Raw genomic sequence first — 13,790 nt, forward strand, 5'->3', positions numbered from 1 at the left:
TTTTAGATTTTGGCCACAAGATTTTTCTGTTTAAGATTTTAGTCACAAAGACTTTTCTATGTTGACATTTTTTGTCCCTATACTTTCGTATGTTAGCACTTGCCACCCCATACTTTGCACAATGACACTTTTCATCCCTCTATGTTGTAAAATATCACTTTCATCCCCTCAAATTTAGATAACAACAATTTCCGCCCCTCACCTTTCGTATATTGGCATATTTACAAGTTTCACCCCTAAAATTTCGTTTGTCCACAAGTCCCCCCACCCCCAACCTAGAATTTCGTTTGTCCCTAGACTTTTATATGTTAGCACTTTCCGCCCCTACTTTGTACAATAACACTTTTCATCCCTCTATGTTGTAAAATATCACTTTCATCCCCTCAAATTTAGATAACAACATTTTCCGCTCCTTACTAGAAAGAATTAGAAATTAGAAAAAAAACATGACCAAAAAGTGAGAAATTAGAAAGAATTAGAAATTGAAAAACACGTTTACTTCCTAATCTTTCCCACTATACAAACTCGATTACCATAATCAACATTGAAATTTCTAGAAACTCGGTTTCCATAACCATAATTAACCATCTTAAATATATCTTAAGTACACATCACCACCCTCACTAGAAACTCAACTCCTCAATTCCATTCCGTATGCACGATTCCATTCCATCATCCGTAGTTTTCCGATCATCTTCTTCAACTTTAATCAATCCAACAACTTCCTCCAAGCATTCCTGAAACCGGAAGCAACTACAAAGATGATCATTAGTTATCCCCGCCACCTGCATGAACGAATAGATCACCGTGGGCCCCACACACCGGAATCCCCTCCTTATCAAATCTTTACTTATCACGTCCGCTTTCGGTGTTTTCACTGGAATCTGTCGAGGGTATCGGAATCTACTAATGATAGGTTTGTAGTTCACAAAGCTCCAAATGTATTTGTCAAATGACCCGAATTCATCTATCACCTGACAATTAACAAAACCTGCAAAAAGTTAGGGTTTGCTTGATACCCTTTATGAAAAAGTACAACTTTGAATGCATATTGTACAAATAAAAAAGATGATTATGTCACAATGCAATGTAACAAGAAATATACCTATCAAGTCATCTAGTTTCTAGGTGGGATCTTTATGTACAAAAAGTTAGGATTTTGTTGATACCCTTTGTGAAAAAAGTACAACTTTGATTGCATAAGGTACAATCCATAAAGATGGTTGTACAACTTTGACTACATAAAGTACAAATCACAAAGATGGGTGTTGATATTGAGGCATGTTGGTATAATGGCATAATCTTTGGTAACAAGTTTCAAAAGGGTATTTACGTCTTTTGCACAAAATATTAACCTTTATCACATTTTGGAGGATATGATATAAAAATTGTGATTTAGTTTTTTTTTTTTTTGGAAGAAAGATTGAAAAAGATTGCCAGCGTAACAAATTGAATTTGATTGGAAGGATTAGGTTTGCATGAATGAAGCTGACACTTGAAGAAAGATTAAAAAAAAGAGAAAAATTGGGTCAACTTTATACAGAAAATTCATAAACAATAATACAAGTTGAAGAAACCCTAGGACCACCATTAATTTACAATTGCACCTACTCTACCAGATCTTAATCATTTCATTCAAATATGTCATGTCATGAATAAAAAAGTGTTGGCAATAAGTGAACAATAGGCCCATTTGGATCTTGATTCTTGAGAAATGTACAACTTTTAATGCATAGTGTACAATCCCCTTGAAGCAGAACCGATGTGTTTCGAGGGCAAATTTGTAAAAAGTCATTCTTTCTATATTAAGTTAGAAAGACACACTCATATATATAGCTAACCACATTAAGGGCATATCTATTTTTCTTTACCATTAAGTGTTGTATACATAAAGACTGTTTCTTTTTTGGAATGTGAGTAAATGACCATTTTACCCTTCATGGCTACAAGAGTTAGAGGATCTACCTTGGATATTTGGCGAGCATTTTCGACTATGGCCCGCAGTTTAAGCTCTGAAAGCAGAGAGATTGCAGCACTCCCGGGCCCCACAAGCTTCTTTTCATTTAATTTTCCAACAACCAGAGGATCAAAATCAACAAAAACTTCCCTGCATTTGATTGATTACAATTTCATGAGACAAAAGACTAAGGGCAAAAATGTCAATAATATTACAGAATGATAACTAACAGAGTACCTGAAAAGATGACGTTTATTCAAAATGGAAGGCCATGTAAGCTCTGATAAAGCCCCAGAAAGCACAAGAAGCTCAAACAGTTTTCTACATTTGAAGAAATATACAAATATATGAAATTATAAACTTTTATAAGTAACATATCAATATTCAAGATCAATTGTACACATACTTGTCATCATGCACAGGAACTCCCCATTCTTCATCATGGAAAATGGTGTAAGATTGATCTAGTTTAAGAGATGCAAAACAATCAGCATATAGTTCAAAATGACACAATTTTCACAAAATCAAAAGAAAAAGACAGAATCAATAGCAAATGATTATACCTGAACTTGATGTTACCCAAGAACACCTTTTCTTGGGCTGTAAATCATCAGGTGAAGTTTCTGAAGTACTATCAACAACAAGAGTTTTTGGTTTTAAACCCAATTGTCTCCTCCCTCTAACATTGCTATTTGTTCTATAAATCCTACCAGTAGATGCTCGACTTTGAAATGAATCAGTAGAAGCATCTGAAGAACATGAAGCATTGAGTGAAACCTGTCTGCGTAATATTGAAGGAACACCTGTGGAGCTAAAAGGAGGTGATGATGCTGCAATTCCTCGACTCTTTGCCCCTATAGACCCTTCTTCTGGGGACATTTCGGTCTTTTTTGATGTCTTTGATATGGGTTTTCGTGTGGTTAAAGGACCCAGAGATTTGTTTCCAGTAAGCCCAAGGATTGATCTTGATTCTGACTCGGTTACATTCATAGACCTGACTCTTGGAGCTCCAGACATCAAATGTGAAACAAATCTTATTTACCAGATTTACCCTTCAATAGAAAGTTCCCAGTTCTGATTTCTGAGATCTTAACAGATCATGATCCTTGGAAACAATCAAAGTAAACTCTGAATGCACAGTTACCAAAACCAAGATTGAATCTTTGACCCTTCAAATCTCACACAAGCAAAACATCGAACACCTTGTGGGCATTAAAATTTACTCGGCATTCAGTACAAAGAGGTCTATCACCACTTCACTGAAACTAAAATCCTTCAATTCGCCTCCACATACAGCCTGCCTTTTCAAATTATCAGATTTAGGAACAACGTATAAAGATAAAATGCCTGGTCAAACATAAAACATAGTCACCATTTTGACCAAATCAAGAAAGTTCATAACTTTCTTCAGACATCATCATAATTTATACACGCGCCATGGGTATTAGTTAATAGAAATCCACATCGGGGAACTTAAGTTTTGTAAATATCTACAGCTGTAAGGGAAGTGCTTCGAATCGGGAATCATTTGAATAATTAGCCTCGAAAAAAGATAAATTCTATGACACACTTCCAATGAGAGCGAAATATGAACGGGAAGTCTGTACTTTTGCTTATAATTTTCTCAAATCATTTAGGTAAAGCTGACATATTTTGTCTTTTTTTCTTGTTGCAAACAGATATACAAAGAAATACAGAAATGAGGCTTCGGATCCAATGTAAATGTTACCTGTCTCATGTTGCGGAAATGAAAGATGTCTTCCTTCTGAGAAGGGGAATGTGAGTGATTCTCTCTCTACAGGAGACCTTTTTAGAGAGAGAAAGATCGAGCAGCAAAATGATGAGTGAGAGCCAGAGCCAAAGGAAATCAAGAGAGAGAGATTGCACTTTTGCTGCCGATAGTTTCTTTCTTCGTTTTATTCTTTTTCTTTGAGCATTTTGAGTCCCTTTAATTTGAATTCAGCCAAAAAAGGTCCTTAGACTTTTATTGTATTTATTGCAATTTTTGTTTAGATCTTGCTTTTATATCTTTTTCGTTATTCAAAATCTCATAAGTTGAATTAACAAAAAGAACTTACATTTTTTTGTCACTTTCCCAATGCGTTCATCAACGTATACGCAACCTTGTTTATAATTCAGCTATATAATAAAAGATTTGGCCCACCATACATGAGCATAATAGTAGAGGTTTGAAATTTCAAACTCCATGTTCATGATTCAAACTGTTTAGAAATTTTACGATTGATCTTTCATGTTGTGGGTTTTGAAGCGGGTTCGACGTGGGTCGGGTTAGATGGTATTGTTTATTATTTATTATTTTGAGATATAATTACTGGGGTCTCTCCTCTCGTTGGTTTGGGGAGCGGGGGTTTCACAGCTGGGCATGCCGCTTTGAAAGCCGTTGCGTGCAAAGTGGTAAAGCACGAGAATGCATGTATAGAAAATCAACATGTGTTTGTACCTTTTGCATTCGATACATTTGGTTTTCTCGCACCAGAGGCGGTGGAGCTCCTCAATAGAGTCCAACGGGTCATGCATTCTAATGTCATATCTCCTAGATTTACAAATGTAGTTTTCAAAAGAATTGGTTTTGTCATCCAAAAAGGGCTAGCGGCGCAGTTTGTTGCCCGTTTGCCTTCAATCGATATGTATTGAACCTTTAAAACATGCATAAGATTGAATTTTTATGTAAACTCATATAGAATTCGAATAAAAAAATTTATTATAAATTTTGAAAAGTTTGTTAATGTTTGTTATTGTATATATTTTCCACCTTGTAACACATAAATTTTAAGTAAATTTGTATATATATTGATGTCAAATATATATTTTTCGATATGTACTCTAGATAGACCAATGTACTCTTTAATATTTAAAGAAGTTCAATGAAAAAATTATTCACACGAAAATAAGCATTTAACATGGCATCAAGCGAACTTCACACGTCATCTCGTTTCTTCACTTTGTTTTCATTGCTCTCCTCCCATCTCTATTCCTAAGGCCTAAACATTAAACAGTGTACCCTTGCTACCATGGTTTCTTTATCTCATAGTCATGGCAAGTGTTCAATCATTAACCACGATATCGATTGACAAACTATATGGAATTACAAACATCAATGGTTTCATCCCTCACTCTTGATCTTTACGAACTCAACTATGACTCTTGATGTGAATTATTTGAGACTCAGTTCATTGGATTTAGTGTGCTTAGCCACAATTATGACATAACCTCATGCAAGGAGTAAGCTTGATTCCATCGTCAAGTTATAGATTTAGGACATTATCTCCAAATCACTCTATCAAATGTTTCTAGAGAAAAAAAAGACGTTACCCGGGCAATCTAACAATCCTCGAAGACCTTTTTCGATAAAATAAGAAGTAGGTGACATCTAACTCGACAACAAACTATGCGACATCATGCATGCGGACCTCTCCATCATGTATTATTGTAAATGATGTGATATCAGCTAAGGGTTTTTGGGCCTTAGTGTCGGATCTGGATCGTAGATCTGGAGTGGTGTTGTTAGCGAGTCCCCGATGAGATCTTGATTTGCCATCATAGAACAAAATCGTTAGAACCACCGCATGGACTGTGCCTCAAGAGCCGGCTCTGACGATCAAGTAAGATTAAATATATGAGATGAGATGGTTTCTCTTTGAAGGTGAGAACCATCCTGGTAAGGAAGGGGAGTATATGAGCATAGTGAGTGGAAAACCTCTATTATAGCAACAACACCAACATGATTTTTGTCCATATTTAGGTAACCATGTTTTTTTCGTACACATTTGACCAATAAACTTGTTTGACCTGTTCATAATAGGGTAATATTACCGTAATTACAAGTCATATTACCCTATTTTGAACAGGTCAAACAAGTTCAATGGTCAAATGTAAACGAAAAAAACATAATTACCTAAATGTAGACAAAGACCAAAGTTCGTTACATTTCTAAGTCATTAACCCTTTCTTTTAGTGTCAATAGTTGATGGATGTGTAGAGTGTTATTCACAGCATGCATGCATTCATCTCTTAAAATATATCACCTTATTTTTAAAGTCATTTTGACAACCTTTCTATCATCCATAGATCTTAATTTTTTTTTTAAAGAATGCATTATATAAAAGCCACACGAGCAGAAAACAAAAAGAGACATATGGTTCATAAGCGGGTTTTGTAATCACATCAGTGACGGACCTTAATAGGAGCTCGAGATATCTTACCCCTTGAATTTTTTTGACACAATGGAATTTTTTTGAGTAAATTTTCGATATAGTATAATTTTTCCAACGTTTTTCTCCTAAAATTACAAATGTTATCTTGTCATTTTGTTTTGGATCCACCCCTAAACCATACATTCTAATTTTATTACGTTTATGATTCTTAATACAAAACCAATTAAAAAAAAAGTAAACTTTTTCTAATTAACCGGGTGTCATCTTGAAGTCTATTTTGAGCTGGATAATGGTATCAAAAAGGTGACCTCTTAAGTTGAATTTGGATTATTATATTATCAAGTCATTTGACCGGTTACATTTATGACCAATCAGCGTTGATTTTCTTAAATAAGATAGTTATTGTCATTTTACATAGTGGAGGGAGTTTGTATTGTAGCATGTTAATTGAAAGTAGAGGGAGTAAAATTGATATCTAGGGAAGGTGATGACTCCGAGAACCGGTAATATTACCGGCTATATCCGGTTTTGACTCGAAGTGTTTGGTAAAGCATTGAACAAAAGCAGAGTGAACAAGGTTCGGCCATTTTAACGAAACAAAACAAAACAAAACAATCCAATTTCAATGTCACGATACATAACACCACCTCTGCTTCATGTGTTGTACGATATGCATTCATGGTTGTACTTTAAGCCGAACTCAACGACATACAACTATAATCGCAATAATCGTACATAGTTCGAAATGATGTTTTGTTTCATTCATTCTGATAATTTAAGATGCATAACATGTTGTACGTTATGCATTTATAGTGTGTACCTTGTTGGCTTGCCCTAAAGAGCATAAATTGCCGACCATTTGGATGTTTTGCCTTGTTAGTTCCCATAGTTTGAAATGCATCGTGTGTTGTACTTTATGCATTCGTAGTTGTACATTGTCGGTTTGTCATAAAGTACATAAAATAAAAGTATTGATCATATAAAGTATGGACTTTTTGAAATGAATGTGTTGTGTCACTCATTCGGATATGGTTTAAGATGGATCACATGTAAGGTATGCATTTATTGTTATATCTTGTTTGTTTGTACTAAATTACGTAAAATACAAGTATAATTATATAAAATATAGACGTTTTGAAAGTAATGTTTTTGCATCATTCATTAAGGATGGGTTAATATGCATCTTTGCTTTACCTTGGTGGTTTGTACAAAATTATAGTTGTTAATGCATCATGGATTGTTTATTATGCATCTGTGGTTGTACTTTAGTGAATTCGCTTGAATCGTGTACTAATTGTTATGAATGCTTGATTCATCCTCCCTATAAGCTTTAATCATCACGTGTCCTACATTATGCATCCCTATAGCACTTGCTAGATTGTTGAAAATTATAACCATAAAATGATTATAATCGGAAAGCTTGTATTATCAAATAATCCTACTTTTAAAATAATAGAAAGAAAGCTTATAGTATCATGAAATTCATTCGAAACTGTTAGAATTAAGGATTTCAAATAACAATAAATCTTGAATAATTTTTAGGATCATGTATAAATCACTTCCGAAATATGTAATTCAACCTTAAGTCTAGGGTTACATGAATTAAGATCGTGGGATAATCCAAAAAACAATTCTAATTATAAGCCTAATCGGAATCTCAAACACATGATACTTATAATGATTGGTTTGCGAATATTTATATTAATGGTTTTGACATATTTTTAGTGACATAAGTCGCTTGAATAAATATGAATCTGGGATCTGTTTTCCAAATCTATTGAGTTTGCCCGACACTATACATATATCATCCCAAAAGCCATTTTGTGGAGTAGCGTGTGGGCCTTCTTAGCTGGGTGAACAATATCTCATAATTGTCGGAAATTATAGGGTTGTGGTGGAGATCTGGATACTAATTTGGATCGTGAGAACACTTTCCGAACTGATATTTCTACCCTATGCCTGGGTTGCAAGAAATTCAACCTAGGATAATCCAAGTGGACACTTACGATTCTAGGCACAGAAATCGTAAGCCAATTTGCTAGAGAGATTCTGTGAGAGTTTGATGAAAACGAGAGCTAATGATCGTAACCCTCTTCTGATAAGGAAGAACCGTTTATATATTAAACGAGATTAGGGTTTCATTAGGGTTGGACCGTCATTAATTGCTTTGGAAGCAAGTCAGGATAATCCGGATCTAATGAGGATTTAGGGTTACCAAAACTAACGAGTTTCGTTAGTTTTACCGTAATCACCCTCAAGAAATTGAATTTTCCACTATGTTCCCATTAGATCGTAAGCCAATTTGCTAGAGAGATTCTGTGAGAGTTTGATGAAAGCGGGACCCCAGCCAGGGGCTCTGCCCCTTGGACCCCGCTAGGGGCGCTGCCCCCGGACCTCCGACTAGTCGTCAAACCGGCTTCTAATTCGATCTTATACATGTGTGCATTCTGCACCAACCGTACATATATTAGAGTACAAATTAAGAAGCCCCTTAGCTCACATGTTAGTTCCAGTTACATAAAATGACATGGTGACACTAAAATCACCAACAATAATCTCTCAATTTTTTTTAAGAAAGTACTATGTATGTATGTTTGTATGTATGTATGTATGTTTACTTAGGCTATTAACACTTGTTTGCGAGATGGTTGTGTATGTTTTAGGATTTTATAGAATGATCAGAGGCGTATCCACCATATGCTTAGGTAGGTCCTAGGATCTACCTAAGTTCTCAAATTTATTTAGAATGTATACAATAGAAAAATTAGGAACTATCTTAGAAAAAATAAATGATCTACCTTAAGTTTGTTTTTTTAAAAAAATTCTTAAAAAACCATTTTAAAAAGAGAAATATATAAGTTATTAGGGCAATTTGTTATTTTAAATTATAAGATTGATAACAAAAAGTTAACCACTCTTAATCGGCACTCTTAAAATATTAATAAATAATAAGTTGTTCTAATAAAATGAAAGCCCACATGCCAAAGACTCTCATTCTCCGTTCGCCGCTTTATCAATGGACTAATAATCAACTAGTTTTTCGTTAAATCGTACGCATTTTTCAGTTATATTTCAATCGGTTTTTTAAAATTTTTAATCGGTGGCACAAGGTACATGAGCCGATTGAACTGGTTTAGTTCTTTTAAGGTACATGAGCCGACCCGACCCGCCCCAAAAGTGTTGTTGATTTTTTTATATTGGCATCACTTAATTTAAGAACCACTTGATTTTTTGTTCTAGATTCGCCACTGAGAATGATCAAAGAAGTAGCAATGTACTCGTTGGTTTATATAGTAGCAAGAATAAATAAAGATATTTCAAAGATAGCTATGATGTATCAAATAAATAAATAATTCTAACTTTAACCATGTTGGTTGCAAGCAAGTGTAAGCTATGTCGCGATATTAGTACTCTAGTAGCCTGTGGTGACATTTAGTTCGTTATTGTTGTCATCCACAAGTATGATCATGATTTTTCATGATTGCAATTTTTGAGTTTCGAGAAAATTATTTAGTTATATGTTCTAGCCCAGCGGTATCAGATGTTGTCCTCCCTCCTTGAGGTTGAGGGTTCAAGTCTCGTCTGAGACACAAGTGGATTTAGGAGTAGTTTAGGAATATATTGTATTTGCCGTTCAAAAAAAAAAATTAGGTATGGGCATCTTGAAGTGGTGTTATAACAAGAAGCAACAAGAAGAGGGGGTGGTGTTCATGGTGTTATAACACCCGTTAAGAGGAGAGAGATAGAGAGAGAGAATTTGTGCAGCCAATAGAAGATCATGACCACAACAAGAAACAACACAACTAGATACAACAAGAAGGGAGGGTGGTGTTCATCTTGTTATGACTAGGTTATGAGATGCCACATCAGCAATAACAACAATAATAGAAGATCACGTTTCATCTAGTCATGACCACAACAAGAAGCAACACTACAAAATTACATGCAAAATTACAAATCCATCAAAAACTTTGAGCATACGACATACAAAATTACATGCACCAATTCATCAAAAACTAAGCTTTTAAAACACTACAAATCACAAATCTTGAAAGAGTTCCATTCCATATCCTTTTTTCTTATAACAAAGTCCAAATTTTCAATCATGTTGAAACATTTTGTTTCTTTTTATCAAAACAACAAACTTTTCCATCTATCTAACAAAAATTAAAAAGTTTAAGATGATGAGTTGGCAACAACCCATTGGACCAAAGTAGGAACAGCAAAACCTGTTGCTGCTTTCTTCTTATCATTCCAAACAGGTCCAGCCATGTCAATATGCAACCACTCCACTTTTTCATCAACAAACTGTTTCAAGAAAAGGGCGGCAGTAATAGAGCCGCCCTGGCGGCCGCCAGTGTTGACCATATCAGCCACCCCTGATTTCATCGAGTCCCAGTAACTCTCCTCCATCGGCAACCTCCAAAGTTTTTCTCCGGCGACTTCCGAGGCGGCAACCACCTCTTTTGCTAATTCATCATTCGGTGTAAAGATGCCTGAAAAAAGTCAAAAAAACCACCATGTTTTCATAAATTTTGTGTTGAAATTACTTATTTGCCCTTTATCTATTATCACACATGTTGTTTACCTGCAATTGAAGGCCCAAGAGCAACTATACATGCTCCAGTCAGTGTCGCCAAATCAACAATCTACACAAAATTAATGATCATGAGGGCATTTTCGTCTTTTTCCATAAAATAGAAAGAAATATATATACCTTACCTTATCTACACCTTGGTTACAAGCATATACTAGAGCATCAGCAAGGGTAAGTCTACCTTCTGCATCCGTGTTGTTAACCTGAAAAATGACCATTTTACCCTTCTCTCTAGAACTTAAATATTAACCTTACATCAATTAAAAAAAAAAAAATTACCTCAATTGTTTTCCCATTTGAAGCTGTTAATATGTCCCCAGGCCTCATACCTGTCCCACTTATCATATTCTCACAAGCTGCTACAATAAAATGAACCTGAAATACCAATATAAATATATAAATATAAATATATATACATTTAAAAATAATAAATAAATAAATAAATTTACCTCGACTCCTGGTGGTTTAATTAGAGCAAGAGCTTTTGCAGCACCTAAAACCGCTGCAGAGCCGCCCATGTCAAACTTCATCAGCTCTATTAAACAACCAGGCCCAGTCTTGATGTTATAGCCACCACTACAACAACAAATAAATTCTAAAATTTAATTTCATGATGATGATGATGATGATGATGATGATGTGGCACCTGTCAAAAGTCAACCCCTTCCCCACCAATGCAAGCTTGGTTTTAATGGATCCAGTTGGAGGTTTATAACATAAATGTATAAATTTAGGAGGGTTTTCAGAAGCAGCAGCAACACCAAGAAAAGAACCCATTTTCAACTCTTTACATTGCTCTGTATCAAGAATTTTTGCACTAAAAACATCGCTATATGTTGAAGCAATTTTTTCAGCTTCTTCCGCTAATACCCCTGTTACAATCATTAAAAAAGAAAAATGAAAAACCACATTTTAACTCTATGTCTCCATCAACAATTGAAAATGAGAGGATAACGAACCAGGGGTAAGTACATTGGGAGGTGCATTTACAAGCTCTTTTCCCAAAATTACCCCTGAGCAAACATGCTCTGTGTACTTGAGTTTCTTTTCTAATTCGGGTCCACCTCCAAGGTTAAGAAAGTCAATTGACTTGAGAGAAGGTTTCTTCGACTCGGATTTAAATCTGTTATCTTCATATGTCCCTAACAATGCACCTATAAAATAAAAAATGAAATTAAGATGATATATAAATAAAATATACAAATAAATAAAAGTAGGTTGTTATTTCTTGAATGGAATATACCAGTTGCTATTGCTGAAGCTGTAGTGAGTTTCAACTCAGGAGTAAAGTCTTGTGATGAAGCAAGAGCAACAGCGACATTGTTAGCTTGAGAAGCTTTAGCAGATGAAGCAACAGATTCACCAAGACTTCGATAAGCAGAAATGGAAGAAGATGAAGTTATTGGGCCTTTGCCAAGCCCAATTAAGCTGACCCGTTTGGTTCCAAGACCCGGAAGTCTAAGAACAGTTGATTGTCCTACTCTTCCAGTGAAATCTTCCTCGGTTGATACTTCAGATAATAATCCATCTAATTGAGAATCGAGCTTCTTCAGGAGAAGATTTTGGAACTTCGAGTTTTCGTCTTTTATCATGTCTTTTTCGGTTACACCAACTGCTAGAATGTCTCCTTTCCAATCGACCAAATCGATTTCTTTTGTAGCGAAAGAGATCTTTCGTGTTTCAAAAAAGAGAGAGATTATCAGATTAGGATAGGAAATCAGTCAAGGTTATGAAATTAGGAATTTAGGATAGTGTGTAATTGTGTATGCGTATTGGTTAATTTGTTAGACAGATAGACGCACACAAAATGATAAGCAATTCGTCGAACAGTTTAAAGGCATTAATAAGTCAAAAGAAAGATCAAGTTTAAGAGTGGGACCTTGGGGGATTCGATATCGGCAGGATGAGTGAGGCCAAGAGTGGCCTTGGCAACTGTATGAGCCATACGTTTTCCTCTTCGAGAACAGAACAAGGGATTTACAGAAATTGCAGCAGTAGAGACTGAAAATGAAAATCCCAGATGGGGTATAGATCTAAACTTAGTGAAAATGAATGAAGAAGACGAAGAAGTTGAAGCAAGCAGAGTAAGAGAAGAACATGATGCTAGTCTAATGGGAGCTGCCATTTTCAAATTTAAGCAAGTGAAGTGTGTATATGAAGGCAGGAAGGAAAGAGTCAATGTGGAAAATGAGAGAACGAGAATTCGATGAGATTGATGCACGTTACAAGCAAAGCATTAACCATATCATTCGGCGTCAAAGATAATATCGCATTTGCCAAACATTTTTTTTTCTGTTTGAGGCTCATTCTCAAGACCTAAAAATCATATTTAACAGTATAATTGAAAAAAAAATTACTATTTTATATTTAAAAAAATCTAGACACTGTTGTATGGCAAACTAGCTATTCATTTCAACATTTTCATTTGATAGTATATGTGTTTCAAATATAGTTAGAAGTACATAAAAGTCACTATATATATTGGGCAAAGGTTGGGTAAACCAACTCGTAATTATGAAAGACTTATATATCAACATTCATTGGTATACTATGAGTTACATTACTCCCACTTTGGTGCTTAGATTCACATTGAATATAAACAATCATTGGTATACTATGAGTTACATTATTCCCACTTTGGTGCTTAGATTTACACTGAATCATATTTGTACTTATTCGTCATGCATCTTCTAGATAATACATCAAACATTCGTTTTCTTAAAACCTTGTCGGAGAACCATTTGGACAAAAACTTGGTCGAAGGATAAAAAAGTACGATTTTGATGTTTTGAGCGAAGGAAATAACCATACATGAAGTGTCTCGTTAAAATATTGATAAAAGAAAACTCAGTGAGACAAAAACTTTTAAAGGACAAAAGAGTATACAATTGTTAAAGAAGCATTTAGTTGGATACTCGCCCGGATTTTCATTAGTAAGAATGTCGTTTTTGTCAAGATAAACCTAATAGGATAAAACCCTTGAACTAAAGATAAGAAGAGTACACCAACATTCGTCGGGATGCTCCCCCCTCCCCTTTCTCCCACCATGCACTCGACATCA

At 35.0% G+C, this 13,790-nt stretch overlaps 2 protein-coding genes across 4 annotated transcripts; both read right to left on the reverse strand.

Moving 5' to 3' along the window:
* Positions 1-458: 458 nt before the first annotated feature.
* On the reverse strand, positions 459-3,854 carry LOC145124978 (DNA glycosylase superfamily protein). Of its 3 annotated transcripts, none has more exons than XM_079060464.1 (6): positions 3,687-3,854; positions 2,521-3,254; positions 2,364-2,421; positions 2,195-2,278; positions 1,966-2,107; positions 459-974 (listed from the first exon to the last, which is right to left on the reverse strand). In XM_079060464.1, the coding sequence occupies exons 2-6, from the start codon at positions 2,972-2,974 to the stop codon at positions 624-626; spliced, it is 1,089 nt and encodes a 362-aa protein (XP_078916590.1). In that variant the 5' UTR covers positions 2,975-3,254; positions 3,687-3,854; the 3' UTR covers positions 459-623. The 3 variants fall into 3 exon arrangements, with proteins under 3 accessions (XP_078916590.1, XP_078916588.1, XP_078916589.1); XM_079060462.1 differs by having other exon boundaries at positions 2,521-3,258; XM_079060463.1 differs by having other exon boundaries at positions 2,521-3,304.
* Positions 3,855-10,083: 6,229 nt separating this feature from the next.
* LOC145124017 (leucine aminopeptidase 1-like) lies at positions 10,084-13,001 on the reverse strand. The gene is made up of 9 exons (XM_079059224.1): positions 12,609-13,001; positions 11,973-12,399; positions 11,689-11,883; positions 11,376-11,601; positions 11,179-11,305; positions 11,009-11,104; positions 10,855-10,932; positions 10,721-10,781; positions 10,084-10,628 (listed from the first exon to the last, which is right to left on the reverse strand). Exons 1-9 carry the CDS (start codon positions 12,852-12,854, stop codon positions 10,309-10,311), a joined length of 1,776 nt encoding a protein of 591 aa, XP_078915350.1. The 5' UTR covers positions 12,855-13,001; the 3' UTR covers positions 10,084-10,308.
* Between the last annotated feature and the right edge of the window lie 789 nt (positions 13,002-13,790).

This window comes from Lactuca virosa, chromosome 7, assembly GCF_052849685.1.
Source record: "Lactuca virosa cultivar CGN04683 chromosome 7, Lactuca_virosa_CGN04683_v6, whole genome shotgun sequence".
Taxonomy (NCBI): Eukaryota; Viridiplantae; Streptophyta; class Magnoliopsida; order Asterales; family Asteraceae; genus Lactuca; species Lactuca virosa.